Source organism: Bactrocera tryoni, chromosome 4 (genome assembly GCF_016617805.1).
Source record: "Bactrocera tryoni isolate S06 chromosome 4, CSIRO_BtryS06_freeze2, whole genome shotgun sequence".
In the NCBI taxonomy this organism is placed as follows: domain Eukaryota; kingdom Metazoa; phylum Arthropoda; class Insecta; order Diptera; family Tephritidae; genus Bactrocera; species Bactrocera tryoni.
Window position 1 is genome coordinate 54,211,210 of NC_052502.1, and position 15,606 is coordinate 54,226,815.

Below are 15,606 nucleotides of genomic sequence, written 5' to 3' on the forward strand. Positions count from 1 at the left end.
AGATTAACCTCGATATCCGGCCAATATATAGTCAAGACAAGTATGAGGGAATCCTTACGGCTAGCCGACTCATGAGTGGAGTCACACTCAGCGTCACTACCGACATGGCAATGCGGTCGCGAGAAGGAGATCCATGAAAAATTAAACACAACATTTTCATTCTCAAGTAGAGAAGAATAGTTCTGTGATCCATAGTTCCAACGGCGAAATCTACATATTCAGAGGAGTGGAATAGACACAAGAGCGGACATTTCATGTAGTAATCCATACGTAGCTTCAAACTAAATGACTGCAATTCAGTCTTTCAAACGCCAGACCAGTTGGCCCGAAACTCGAAACATATGTATTTCCGCTAAGCTGTCCCAGACCATTCCTCCTGCTCCTTCAAAGGTTGCTTGAAGCAATAGAGTCAAGAGGAACAGCTTAAGTCTTGGAATACTAGGAGCTCAGGGCATACCACAAAGTTGCTTTTGACTAGTGTTGATTGTGGACTGAGCAAAAAGCAGCTATTTCTTGGCAAAAGGGAACTTGGTAATATTTTAAGGATCATTTCAGAAAATTGGACTCTGCGGAAAGCAGAGCATTCGCGAAGTATGATGAGACGATGGAACATAATTTATACGTATTCCCTGCTTTCAGCCGGATAAGACGGGATTTATTCCGCGGCTACCAATGCTTCAACTTAAGAAACATTGTGCAGCTCCAATGGAGTGTAAGTCTTCCTCTTCCTCTTCTTCCCCTAGCGGGTACTGCGTCAAATATTCTCAGAGCTGAACTGTTTTCATCCATTCCGAAACATGACCTAGCCAGCGTAGCCACCCTCCCTTAATTACTAAACTATGTCAATGTCGTCGTAAATCTCATACAGGTCATCGCTCGACTGCGGTATTCGCCGTTGCCAACAAATCTTCCGCAGAACATTTCTCTCGAAAACTCGTAACGCCGACTTTTCAGCTGTTGTCATCGTCCTTGCCTCTGCACCTTATAGCAGGACGGGGATGAGTGACTTGTAGAGTTTGCTCTTTGTTCGTCGAGAGAGGACTTTACTTCGCAATTGTCTACTCAATCCGAAGAAGCACCTGTTGGCAAGAGGTATTCTGCGTTAGATTTTGAGGTTGACGTTGTTATTGGTGTTGATACTGGTTACAAGATAGACGAAATTATCTACAACTTCGAAGTTATGACTGTCAACAGTGGCGTGGAGAATGCGACGACTGTTTGTTTGATGACAGGAGGTATTTCATCATGATTTTGCTCGTTCAGCTTATATGGCAGCTAAATGCTATAGAATTCCGATATTGTCGGTTTCGACGTTGGGAAGAAAAGGACTTGTACTAAATTTCAGAACCATATCAAGATAACTTAGAGACAATTTCGCACATACAAACATACCAAGACAGACAGACATGACTGAACCGAATGAGCTCATCACGTTGATAATTTCCAAACATATAGTATAAGATATCCAACATTTCCTTCTGGGTGTGAGAAATTTCCTTGCAAACTTAATACATGTACACTGTTAAAGGTATAAAATAATATCTCAAAATTCCATCAGCCATCCGATGACGGCTTATATAAGTAAAATATGAGGCAATCCCACTCGGCTCGATTATATATGAAATTATGGCGAATACCATAAAAGCACTCATTATTATCACTAAGTGCGTGTATGTATACGTACATACATATGTATGTATGTTTGCATGTAGAAGGTACACACAGGTAATCGCCTAGTTACATATTTACGCCTCACTATCAATTACAAACACATGTTCGATGGAAATTTACACGCTTTGGCAAGCGTGATGCAAATGCCACATCACCACCTCTAAATGGAATATGCGCGCACATCCACACAAACACGCGCACACTAGTGCGCGCAAAGAAATACGCGAAGTCTACGTGCACTTGTTGCCACGTATGCAGAAAAATTACAATAAACTCGTTAACGGTACCGTAGGACGCGTGCACGCATGTGCATTTGTTTTGTTTTTACCACATTATGCAAACAAACATACATATGCACAGTTATGTGCGCGCATGTGTGACATATTTGCATGTAACGAAGCGCTAACCGAACCACAGTTGCATAGAGCTATATACATAAATGCATTAATATATTTGTATGTATGTACATATGTATGCATGCGAGTGTCATGTGTAAGCGTGTGTTTTGGACGCGAACTCTTGCCGCCCATGACGCGAGGTAAAGGCGCAAACACAAATCAAACCGGGCGTGAAGGCGTGACCCAATTTGCCAAACCCTCGTTTTGTGCATGAACGTGCGTATGCAAACATTTCTTTCTGTGTTTGTGTATGCCATGCACATGTGGCAGTTGCACGTGAACGAAAACCACGCATTTCTATCATTAAACGTTTTTGAAAGAGGAGGTTTTGCAAAAATAATGATTTTTATACTCGTCCACATTTTTTTAAAGATCTTATCAAACTATCGTAAGCTCAATATTCAGCAATCTAACCTCTAACGGTAAATGATCTCTGCTTGTTGTTGTTGTAACGGCAAAAAACATTCCCGAAGTTATTTCGAGACTTGGTGCCGAGTTAACAGTCCTTGACCTGATAAAAATCCGGGTCCACTCCGATTACTAAGACCCGACTGTCGTGGGAACGTTATGATCGCTGCTCCAAAAATACCAGGAATCCTTAAGTTTAAAGCTCGATATTTCAAAAAATCGATTATTTTGCTTAAATGTTATACGGCATGTATGTATGTATGTACATAAGTACATATGTATATTTGAAAATATTCTCCAAAAATTTTAAGTGTAATAAAAATTCATTAATTTTTCTAACTCTCGGAGATATTCTCTCGATTTTCCGCTAAAAAGGGTTTCATGTCATTTACACTGCTTACACTCCTTTTCAATATTTCTCAGTTCGGCGTTTTGTCTTGGTGTAGCTCCTTGCTTTACATCCGCTTGAACATAAGTATGCATCATATGTGTCCACATTAGGTTTCGTATGCGAATTGCATGCAGCACACGTTGGAGCGACTTTGAAATTTCTCCATTTAGCGCGCAAATGGGAAAAAATGGTTAGCCTTAAATTGAAAAACTTGTCGCTTTGACTTGCGTTTTCTCTGCTTGCCGCATGTCATTTACGCTCCACTCCACTGTAACCCTTTGATGCTATTACAAACACACATATGTAAGTGTATTCAAACCTATATACATTTTTAGAACGCTGTGACATTGGAATTTCTAATTACACTCGAAAATGAGACACAACAAAAACAAAATCAGAGCCAAAGGCGTTCATAACGGCGCACATTTTGAAATTTTTCGCTGAAATATATTTTCAGTTGTTGTTGTTATCATTGCATATGATCTAAAATTGATAAAAAAATTCAATACGAAAAATTACTTCGAACACTTTAATAAAAAAAAAACTTGTCTGGTAGGCATAACTAAAGCACCCATTACTGTAACGCCACTTGTTAAAGTTAAAAAAATTCATACATTCACAAAACAGTTAATTAGCGAAATTTGAAAAATATTTTTATTTTGTAGCTAGTTCTAAGAGCATAAATTTCACAAACTTATTAATATTAAACAAATAAACTTTGAATTGATTTCATAAGCTATATTGTATATACATACATACTTCGCTAACAGTTTTAATTACAAAAGAAGTTTATGCTAAATTTTACACACGCTCTTATAGATATTTTGGTTTATTTATGCATATACATATGTAGGTATGTGTAGGTTTATAAAAAGGGCACAGCACGGGTACTTTGGAGCTCGCTTTCAATTAGGTTTCTGTTTGTATATAACACCGGTCAATTCCCCATCCTTCTTTATGATGCAACGCCTGGAAAACGAGAATTGTAAGAATTCATAAATATAATGGGTTGTCAAAAAAGTCTTGCGGTATTTTTTATTGAATTTTGTTTTTTTTTATTGAAATTGAAATGAATTTTTGATGACTCATGCCCAGCTCTTGACCAATTTCGACGACAGGCCTTCTGGAGCGTGGCGCATCTTCGACCATCTCTACACCTGAACGAAAACGTTGGAACTATCGTTGTGCGGTGGAAATGGAAACTGTATCGGGTAAATAAACTGCACAAATTTTATTGGCGGCTTGAAATGCATTTTTGCCTTTATTGTAGTAGTACTGTAAAATATGCCGTATTTTCTCTTTATTTTGCTCCATGTTTGCGACGCTATAACTCACGAACGACTTAAAAGAAACGACAATCAATTAAACACGTGTTAGCGCGTGAAATGAGCTTTCCATAAAGGTGTAGCATGACCCGATGCGACGAATAAAACTAGAACTACGCGCTTTTAGCGCCAACTGGCAAAAATACCGCAAGACTTTTTTGACAACCTAATTCAAAATATAATTCACAATCTTAATGAATTTCTACCATATAGCAAGAAAGAGAAGCATTACTATTGATTATATGCAATACTACAATTTTACAAGATGATGTCATACTTTCGTTTAGATGCAAATTCTTGTTATCTTTTTTTTTTTTTTGTATTCTTTCAACAGTTTACTTTGTAAAACAATATGATAAGATAAGATAAATATGTGAGGATTGCACCGCGACTTAAGGTCTATTATTTGTAAAACAATACTTCGCAAAAATCTCAATTAAAACAATAGAAAACGTTAACTTCGATTGCGCGGACATAAATGAATAGACTCATCACTTTACGCTAATCATACTATATATAAAGTGTATATAAGTATTTAAGAAAGTCGCAGACATTTCTTTTAAAGTGTTATAAACTTAGTGGCAAACTTATAACAAACAAAGCACTAAAACTTTAAAAATTAATGGAACCAAATTTTTTGTTAAAAGAATAAATTAATTTTCTACACAATAAAATATATCTAACAAAGTGTGAAAACTTGTATTTATTGCATTTTCACTTACTTGTTCCCACTGTACAGACAGATAGTTGGTGGATTCAAATTGGGTTCCAGTTTGCACACTTGCTCTGAGATAGCCATACCAATACCCGATACATTAGGATTAATTTGACCTTTTGCTAACGGTGAATAAGACGTATAATCAGTTTCGCTTTCCTCCAAACACTTAAATTATATTGCTTACCTCCCAGACAGAGACCTTGACGATTGGCCAGCAACACACCCACTGTCTCCGGCTGTGACGCACTGTGTGGAAATTAATATAGTAAAGCAACAACAATTATTTTAAACATATTCAATTCGAACTTACAATTCATTAAGTGCTTTCTCCAATTGCTGTTCCATGTTTTATTAGAATCACTGTATAGTTTTACTAAATGTATGTCCTGAGAAAATCGTAAACAAATTGAAGATTCCCAAACAGCTGTTTCAATTTGCAAATGTCATCTTTTGCTAGTTAGAGAGCAAAAACAGTTATCGGTAATATTCAAATAAACAATAACAATCGATAAGAAATATGACAACTGTGTGTATATAGCTTTGTAGACTGTATTAACGGTGTTTTTTGAAAATACTCCAATATACTGCTAGATTCTATTGAGACGATTTGATCCCTATTTGGAAATATGGAACCCATAACCTGTGCGTCCATCTGTATACATGTATGTGTATACACAATGCTAGGTTATTTTAAGCTGGTAGGCAATAAGCCACGCATAGACCAGTTTTGGTCCTTTTCGATACCACATGGAGTTCAGTTCTTAGGTCCAAGAAGTAGTCATCCTTTAGGATGCCTGCGCTTAACGCGATTTTTAACGAACTCTGCGGCCTCACTATCGATCGGAACCGTCGATATCGAACCACTATAGCATATAACTGCCGTTCCCACGACAGTCGGGTCTAGTTAACCGGAACGGATCCGGAGCACTATCAACTCGGTACCATGTGCAGACCCCGAAGGAATTGATTAGATCGGACCATTATATCGTATAGCCGCCATATAAACTGATCGATCAAAATGAAGTCTTTTTATGTTAGCAAGGGTCTTCTTAAAATTTGTTAAATCTCCAATTCCAATAAGAAATACAACACAATTTCATAACCTAAATATTTATTTATGATTTTATCTGTTTAATAAACCATTGCAATCAATGCTTACATATGTATATTATATTTATATATGTTTGGCCAACAAAAAATCATTTTTTAAAGTTATAAATCAGATATATATAAAATTATGTAGTAATATAAGTTTAGAATTACAATATACTGTTAGTTTACAGACTATTAACAAGAAATACCGAGATTATACCATTTTAATGTTTACATTTTTCAATGGCAAAGATAGCCAGCTTATTTATTCTTCAACACAACAACGCAACGAACCTGTATATGTTTGAGCCAGTGAAAACAAACAGTATATATAAGTAAAATGGTAAGAATTCATGTAGTATGATAATTAGTAACTTCCGTTACACGCAGTTTACAATTCTTGATGTGGAAAGTGTAAGTGATTTATATACGCCTAACTCTTAAACAATTTCATATTTTTCAACAAAAAGCATCGTTTCGGTAGAATATTTTACTGTGCTATCATCATCAACAAGAAGCACGTCTGTGGCGCTCAGAGCAGCATATGGCGTTTTCGATACGAAGTTAACCTAAAAACAAACGCATTGTTGGCGTGAGTGTCGTCAAAACTAATGCTGCTGGTAATATAACATACCTGTAGTGGAAAGAAATCGCCTGAAATAGATGAATTGCAGCTGAACTCCATCGAGCCAGATGTATTGTTTCTGTCGATAATGGGTATATTCCACTGGAGTACATGCTTTCGTGCATCATAATTGTATGTGCCATCATATTCAGCGACAGACGGCTGCACATTCATGCTGTTTATAAAAAATTTAAATTGAATTAAAGAAAATATAGAAAAGCATAAAATTAAAACATTACTTACGGCAATGGTATGGAGATGGTTACATCTTGCAATTCTAAATGTTGCGCTTCTAATTCGTACTCGATGTTTACATCACAACCACCTTCCCCGTTTTCAGACGGCCAGCAATTAACTGTATTTAATTAAGATATATTTACACGTACACAATATAAGAAAATATGAAAAAGAATATTTACTTGTCAGTGGTATGGCAGCTTCATCCTGTGTAATAAAACGCCATTTCAATACACCAACATCTGTGTTTAATGGGAATGGTTTAGCTGGGTTTTTCAGCCCGATTAATGAGCGCGTCTTAAACAGCTCTTTATCTACATTGGGATGAGTTTGTAGCTGTATGCCATGGGTATCATTATTACGTAATTGAACCTTAATACGTCCGAAATTTTCATCAGAAATACGCAGTGTGAGTAAACCGGATAGTTCGAACTGTTGCAAGCCACCATCACGACCAAGGCGCACAGTTAGCTTATCTTCCATCTTGAGGTGTACGCTATATATATGAAAAACAAATATTTGATATATTAATCAAGAATAAAAAAAAATATTATTATTAAATGTTACCTTTCAGTGTGCACATCCGAAGCAATTTTAGTTTTGGCAACAGCTGCGCTGCTTTGGCTATTTACAGGTGTCAAAGCAGAAATCTTCTCACCCTCGCTCTTTAGTTGATCAACAAAACTGTCTACATCTTTCGTTTTGCCACCCAATTTTAAAGCGTTGCGTGCAACTGGCTTCCTATTATAAAATTAAATATTTTTTAAAACAAATTATTATAATTTTTTTAATATTGCTACTTACTGTGCCTTGGTTACGGCTGGCTTTAAATCGGACTCAATTGATGGTGCACTGCTTATCGAATTAGAACTTATGCCAAAAGCATCCATGCCACTGCTGCTACTTCCATGACCACCTCGTCCGATCAGCGAAGAACTAACACCACGTTTTGCCGCCTCCAAGCGTTGACGCTGCAACTCTTTAGCTTTTTCACGCATTTTTTGATGCGCCTCACGTTCTTGCGTTTGCCTAACTGCTTGATACACCTTCTCTTCGTGTGAATCCATTTCAATAAATGTTTTGATCTGCTTCAAATTGACACTCTCGCGATAGCCAAGTGCGACAATTTCATCAAAAGCAAATATCAAATTGAATGCATTCTCCAGAATTTCCTTTTCATCCAAACTGTGGCAATATTCAGGAATCTGTTGCGAATTGTTTATATTAATTAAGCATGATAAAGACATAAAGAGAACACTTACCACTTTGGAGAATAAGCGCAGTGTCTCCAGATCTTCCAAAATATTACTTGCTTTTGTTGTGATCAACAACATATAAAGCTTTTCCATTGGCTGATACACATAACGTACTGACTCTGTTTCCACGTATGTATGTTGCTTTCCTGATGTCATAAGCTTTGGAAAAGCGGCAAGCAAGCCCTCAATTCGTGCTTTAGTCATCTCGACAAACTGTCGTGATATAATCACTGTTAATAGAAAATAGGACTTTAAGTTATTGGCAGGTGTATAGTATACAATGCAACTATTTTATAAAGGTAGGAATATATATGTAGATACGTACCTTTGCCATTTTTTGTACACACCGCCGCAGCTATCAAAACCTGCAAATATGACGAATAGAAAAGTGTATTTTTAATGCATATCATAGCTAACGTTCTATTTCTTTATACTTACCATTTTGTTAGATTTGTTTAAACGATTTAGAACACTTTAATAGAGCTACAACAATAATTAAGACAATTTTTTACAAAATTTTGTCGAAATTCTCTCCCTTGGTAGCTGACGTGTTAGATTAATGTACAATGAGAATGTCAAAATTTCAACGATTAGTAGGGATCGATATTTTTTACCGATAACAAACCAAAAGCCAATTTCATTGCTTAAAACGCAAAGTAATTATTTTCAAACTTAATTCAAAGCTAAAGTCCTTTGCTAAACTTAATAGATTTTCCAATGTTAACTCTGCATGACTTTTACAATAAGCTTTTCAACATAATTTTGTAACAATTGTAATATCAGGTTATACTTCTAAAATAACCGGTTTTCTTTCGATTGCATATATAAAATGATAGCAAATAAGGGAAATAAACTTCCAATTGCCAATTCAATAACTACCAATTATACAACACTGTTTTCTCTTGACAGTTGTAAATTTGATTTGGCGCAATTGCAAAAAGAAAGAAAACAATTCGCACGAAAATTTTGGCAATTCCTACTTAAAGAAAAATACTTTCTGCACTCATGAGTTTTGACGATACAATAAATGCATATTTCGTTACAACTGGAACGGTGGATGAGCGCAACTCCACAAAATGCGCTGATTTGGAAACGGCATTTTCCCATCTTCGTGAGCATATAGCTGAAGAAAACATAAGGCATATAAATGCCAGCGATGGGTTTCCACTTATAGCTTCAGGGCAACTTACAAAAAAGGATGTATTCATTTTCGACCAGTTTGAAGGCGATTTTTTCAAGCAACTTCAGTTAACGAAATCACTTATAATAGGACCGCGATGTCTTATTACTTGCCTGATAAGCTCGCAACCAGTGCCTCTTGGCCCTAGTCCAATTTATACAACGGCAATGCGTGATTTACACATTTGTGCTACAGGCATACCGGCAGATCAAAAGGAACGAGTGCGCACTTACATTCAATGGATGGGTGGTTATTATTTTCAGAATCTAAGTCGTCCAGTTACACATCTTATATCAAATACAATTAAGTCCACAAAATACGAACATGCCACATTAAACGGCATACCGGTGATGCATGTTGACTGGGTGCAACGAGTCTGGGAACGCAGTTCTGTTGAAAATGTGGCCGCAACTGACGAAGAGTTCGACAAGTATAAGTTACCGATATTTTTTGGTACAAACATCACTTGTACAGGATTAGAAACTGATAAGAAAAATGAGGTAAATATAGAATTTAATATTTTTCTTTTGTCTAGATAATAAATAGACGAAAAATTGCAGATAATGCGCCTTGTGAATGAGAATGGTGGCACTTATCATTCTGCATTTCGCTCAGCTCTTGTTGATATTGTTATTACCGAGCGTGGAAACACCAATTCGGATAAGTATAAAGCAGCTGTGCGTTACAAAAAGGACATACTGTGCCCAGAGTGGATATTTGATAGTGCAGAAAAAGGTTTCGCCTTACCTACAAAAGGCTATCAAGTGAAGTCCTTAAAGGTTTCAACGCCCATCAAAGGCGATCGTACTATCGCAGATTTCACGCAACTCTCCGACACATCGCGAATAAGCGTTATGGGTGGCTCAGGACGTAGCGGACGAAGTGAACTTACAACCGTTAATGACACAGTAAGCAGTGGCGTTAATGAAACAGCTATACAACAAAAAGATGGCACATTTGTTGCACCAATACCCCGCGCCAGTACGTCTAAGGATTTACAAAGGGAAATACACCGAAAACAAGTTGCTTCAGATCATTATCGTTTAGTCTATGAAGAAATTTGTCCCAAACAGGCAAAGAAGGCGGGCAATTTTTTGGATGGATGTTGCATTTATTTGAGTGGTTTTCGGCTGGAAGAAAGAGAAAAATTAAATAGAATTTTAAATGTAGGCGGCGCGACGCGTTACGATGTTGTGAATGAGAAAATTACGCATATTATTGTGGGCCAACTAGATGACGCCGAGCTGCGCGCCTGGAAGCGTGATGGATATTTAACAAGTAAGAACATCATTCACAAATATGTATGTATGTATATCACCTGTTTAAGCAACTTTCATAACTAAAACAAATTTTATTTATTTCATACACTTTAACAATAAATTTCTTTTTTGTTTTAATTAAAGCGGTTAATATCGTCCGTCTCGATTGGTTGCTTCAAAGCATTAAGTTGAAACAACCGGCCAGCGAAGTAGTTTATCGTATGTCACTACCCAATGCACGTGAGCCTGATGCACCATCTCCATCTAGCAAAAAGACGCTCCGTTCTATGAATCACAGTTTTAAACAGCCAGAGAAGCCGAAAAAGAAACTCTTCGAATCGGACGACAAATCAGAGCCCACATCTCCGAAAGATTCGCCATTCGTCGAAGAGGAGCAACAGCTGATCGCGCAGTACTCACAGGAAAATGAACCGGCTGCTCCAGTACCGACTCCAATTGCTGAAGTTACAACAAACAATCCGCTAGCAGATCACACCTTATCTGGACCGGTGGCTTCATCAACTTTAAAACCGGTGGTGGGTAAGTTGCCACCACCAGCAGCGCCTACAACGGCAGAGAATGAGAACTCCACAAAGATGACTAGTGAAATCGACTTTGAGAATTTGGATTTCTTTGACGGCATGTCGCTTTATATCGACCGCGAACACTTTCCAGAAGAGTTCTACACACAAATGCTAAGTGAATGTGAAGCTGCACATGGTGATATAGTGCCGGCTAATTTCGTCGATGTTGTTGACTATGCAATTGTATCGTTTGAGCGCACATTAAATGCAAAAAAGTTGCCAGTCACGGCGCGGCATATCGTAACGGATTTGTATGTGGTAAGCAATCACATACTTGTATATACAGGCAAGATAATGTATATTAATATATAAATAATTTTTGGTTTATTATAGGAAAATTGCATGAAACAGAATAAACTTGTGCCAATAGAATACTTCCATCGTCCTGTGCCGCATACTGCCAGCGCGCAGCCACTTGAGGGCATGACCATTGTTATTTCTATATATACAGCATTGGAATATGACTTCATAGACTCCGTCGCGCAATTATTGGGTGCCTCTGTCAATCGCATACTGGCCAAAAAAGAGCGTCCACTACTGATTTGCCCACGCGCCGAAGGTTCCAAATATGAGGGAGCTATCAAATGGGGTTATCCGGTGGTAACCTCTGCATGGTTGGTGCAATGCGCAGTCGAGGGCAAAAAATTACCATTCCAACAGTACTTAGTTGGCAACAGCCCATCAGATTTTCCAATATCACCCACTTTACGCGAGAAAAACCTGCCCAACCCAGTAGCGCGTCCACCCACCACACCAATCGTTGAACCAATGGAGACGCAAGAAAATGCAGAAAACGACGTAAGAATTGTACACGCATTTCGTTTTTTATTACATACTACATTTTTTAACTTTACTAGCTCACGCACGGTGTGGCCGCAGCAACTGATTTCACGCCACTGCGCAACAAACGTGTAACCGAATTGGCGGGATCCTTTTCGCGCAGCAATCGCACGTCAATTTCCAATATACCAACAAATAATACGTCCGTTACAACACCAGACTCACCACATACACCCACAAACGCATATGGTCGTTCCTCTTGCAATTTCGAGTACCTAGAAGGTGTAGTGGCCGAACTGGATAACGAAGATGCACGCGAATGTCTGCGTGAACTAATCGAAGAGATGCGTAACAATCAAACACCCGAATTGGAACGTATACGCCGGCAAGCTTGCACACCCATCAATCGTAAGTTACCCACGCCGAAAGGTATACCCGATTTTTGCACAACGCCCGAGTTTCAAAAACGTATGGCCGACGCCTTTGAGCGTCGTTGGCGTTTACCAACTAAAAAGCTAAAGGTTGACACACCCATCGATGAGCTGCGACGACGTGTGCTGCGCTCCACGTGTGAGGCTTTAGGCATACCATATAATGATACGGACGACACGCCCACTACCAGCGCCAAGGCGGCTAAGAAAGCAATGGCTGCCACAGCGGAAATGTCAGCATTAGCGCCACCAATGACAAATACACCACGAAGGTCGCCACACGACACGCTGAATGCCTCACAGTCAACAACAAAAGGTATAGTGCCACGTGCAATCTTCGCCACAAGCATGGACCACACTATGAACACAAGCGAGCGTCGCACAACACGCATTTCGGATGCTGACGCTTTCGTGCCGAGCACACAAACCCCTACCAGAGGCGGTAGCTTGGGCGGCGAGCCGTCGCGTATGGTACAGCAGGCAAGCTTTGGCAAAACAACTTTGGATTTTGATAAAATCAGTTTCGAAAACACCGAAGCAGACACTTTGGCAAACGTTGCGTCAGTAAACGATAACCGCGAACAAAGCGGCGCACGCACCACATCTGCACTTGCCGCTTCATCACCAGAATTGCAAAAGATCACCGAGTATCTGAAAAATTGTGAATCACGCAGGCAGAGTCTGAAGCAGGCGCGGCGCACAGGCGGCTCGAACAATGCAACCGGCAGTGGCGCCTCTGACGGCACGGATACTGGCACCGACGACATGGACATGGATGTGCCAACTTGTGGCGCAGCTGAGACGGAAACTCAAAATTACGTTCAACCCTTCGAATCGGAACAATTCGGTTTGGGCACTGAGAATATGGTCGGTTGGCGTGATCCAGTCGAATTTGGTAAGGAGCGTCGCTCTAAAGCTTCGCCCAGCATGCAACACAAAGGCACACCGCGCTTCAGTATTTCATGCGTGGACGAAGACGTGCGCAATGATGTAATCAACAAGATACATAAGCTCGGCGGAACGGTGAGTTTCATTTCACAAACTTCTACACCACTTAATACATATATGTTTTATATCATATCTTTAGGTGTCTGAAAACCTCGTCAACTTCGATCCGCAATGCACGCATTTCATTTGCGAACGTCCGAATCGTGGTGAAAAAATGCTCGGTTGTGTGTCATCGGGCAAATGGGTGCTCAGTCTCAAGTATATTGAAGAGTGTTACGCCAAGGATGTTTTTGTTGATGAAGAGCTCTACGAATGGGGCAATACCAGAGCATTAAATTTGCCACAATTAACGGCAGATGAGCAGCTTTTGGCCTCGGCGGTGCACCGTTGGCGTAAGAAGCTCAACGATGCCACAACAGCCGATGGCAAAAAGCTTGGCGCTTTTAGTGGTTTTCGCGTTATACTACACATAGCCGAACGTAACTCGGAGGCCGTGAAGAATGTCTTACGTGCCGGCCATGGTGAAGTGTTGAGCGTGCAGTCGCCGTTTAGCGCTTGCATTGCGTCGAGAAATGCCACGCATTGCTTCGTGGACGTGAAGAAAGCGCCGATCACACGCGCTGATTACGATTATCTGCGTACGCTGGGTGTGCAGATCTACTCACAGATGTACATTAACTCTTATCTAATGTATGGCGAGGATGTAGATGCAGCTAAGTACGAAATTAAAATTTTATAGACTGAATAGAGTGAATTTATCAAATGAAAGTGGCACACAAATTATGTGTAAAAATGTGACTCCGTGCTTTCTATGTAATATTTGGTTTCGAATTGTTGAAATTTATTCTGTGAAATTCAATAAATGATGAATTACTTACATAATTATTAAAAAGTTACTTTTACAATCCAAATAGTATTCAACTTTTATTGATAGGTGCTTACGAAAGGGAATCGACACCTATCTCCCCGATATTTTTCGCGTCTTTTTTGCAATCTACATCTCTCCCGAAATCCACAGCGCCCTTATTCACGAATTGGAGTAAAGATAGGGAAAAGACAAAGAACCGTTGTTAGCAATTTACAAGGCCCGGCACACAAACGAAAAAGCCTCGGCATGTCAGAATACGTCAATCCGTACAATAACAGGATGCCTATTGATGTCTAATGAACACAATTCCCACTTCTCAAGCCACTTTTTACCAGGATGCTTTTGTAAAAACTATTATTGGAGTCATCTGCTTGAAGCGGAGCCTTCAGTGCCTAGGAGCAGCAAAAGATCATTCTTTGATTATGTCGAAAACATTACACGCACTTTACCGACCAGTCTATGGACGCAACAAACTTCAGTCATGCACTGAACGCCATTGACGATGTAGTCATTAAAACCTTGTCGTGGTGCAGGGGCTTAGGTCGCAAGTCATACTTGCAGCCAGGAGGTAAATTCGGCTGTATTCTAGCGGAGTCTCCCAACACCGGGCCGCCTGGGGAAGTCACGGTGGCCTTACCGCGTTAAGCGGCTCTGGCTCTTGTGTTCCCCATATAAAGAGTAGACCAATACGCTCACCGACCTATGCTGATGGTCGTAAGATGAGCAACCTATCACAAAATCAACAAGAACAACTAAATTAACTGACTGCAAGATGCCAATTGCAGGTAAGAGCGGTTGAGGAGCTAGACGTAAGTTCAGCATCGCGAAGTGGAAGAGCGGACAGATAACGCCTCAAGAACCTCCGAGTTCTAAAAGGCTAAAGGGGAACCAGTCACAGGCGATCGCAGGACAACGCTCCGCTTCAAATTCCTTAAAAGGCATTTGGATGGCGATGCTGCCCCGGAACTTATCAGCGGAGGTCTTGGGGTCAAAGAAGATTACAGTATTACAGAATAACATCATGATGGATACACCGGTTCATTCCATGGTGTTTATTTCAGCTCAGATCTGCTCCTAGTTGACTGTAAAGACGAAAACACGGCCAACTGGCTAGCGGAGATAGCTCCGAAGCTGGAAAAGCCCAGTCCTGTGCGCCAAGAGGGGTAGAGAGATATTTCTTCCCAGAACCACAGTAAGACTCTACGAGTTCGCACTCAGTTTAATCAGGAACCAAAACGAGGGCATCTGGTAGCAGAGATTCTGGATGAACTACAAATTCAGCGTGGTGGTTATGCGGCCCTAGAGACCTACCTACTCATTCCGGCATCAACACAGTCTAGAAAGTCGCTACTGCCGCTGTCGTTGAACGAGAGATGAATGAGTCTTCTCGAATGAGGCAGCCTCGGCTGTCATCACGAGGAGGTTTGAAACGGAT

At 39.8% G+C, this 15,606-nt stretch overlaps 3 protein-coding genes across 3 annotated transcripts; 1 reads left to right on the plus strand and 2 right to left on the minus strand.

The window, feature by feature from the left end:
* Window positions 1-3,591: 3,591 nt before the first annotated feature.
* LOC120774753 lies at window positions 3,592-5,348 on the minus strand. Its single transcript, XM_040104512.1, has 4 exons — window positions 5,222-5,348; window positions 5,096-5,157; window positions 4,916-5,030; window positions 3,592-3,837 (listed from the first exon to the last, which is right to left on the minus strand). The coding sequence occupies exons 1-4, from the start codon at window positions 5,254-5,256 to the stop codon at window positions 3,774-3,776; spliced, it is 276 nt and encodes a 91-aa protein (XP_039960446.1). The 5' UTR covers window positions 5,257-5,348; the 3' UTR covers window positions 3,592-3,773.
* Window positions 5,349-6,233: 885 nt separating this feature from the next.
* Window positions 6,234-8,696, minus strand: LOC120775434 (coatomer subunit delta). Its single transcript, XM_040105620.1, has 9 exons — window positions 8,560-8,696; window positions 8,447-8,486; window positions 8,128-8,351; window positions 7,670-8,070; window positions 7,433-7,606; window positions 7,048-7,361; window positions 6,872-6,983; window positions 6,638-6,803; window positions 6,234-6,572 (listed from the first exon to the last, which is right to left on the minus strand). Exons 1-9 carry the CDS (start codon window positions 8,560-8,562, stop codon window positions 6,444-6,446), a joined length of 1,563 nt encoding a protein of 520 aa, XP_039961554.1. The 5' UTR covers window positions 8,563-8,696; the 3' UTR covers window positions 6,234-6,443.
* Window positions 8,697-9,047: 351 nt separating this feature from the next.
* Window positions 9,048-14,185, plus strand: LOC120774599 (DNA topoisomerase 2-binding protein 1-A). Its single transcript, XM_040104329.1, has 6 exons — window positions 9,048-9,801; window positions 9,862-10,579; window positions 10,705-11,402; window positions 11,478-11,942; window positions 12,002-13,378; window positions 13,443-14,185. Exons 1-6 carry the CDS (start codon window positions 9,127-9,129, stop codon window positions 14,040-14,042), a joined length of 4,533 nt encoding a protein of 1,510 aa, XP_039960263.1. The 5' UTR covers window positions 9,048-9,126; the 3' UTR covers window positions 14,043-14,185.
* Window positions 14,186-15,606: the final 1,421 nt, after the last annotated feature.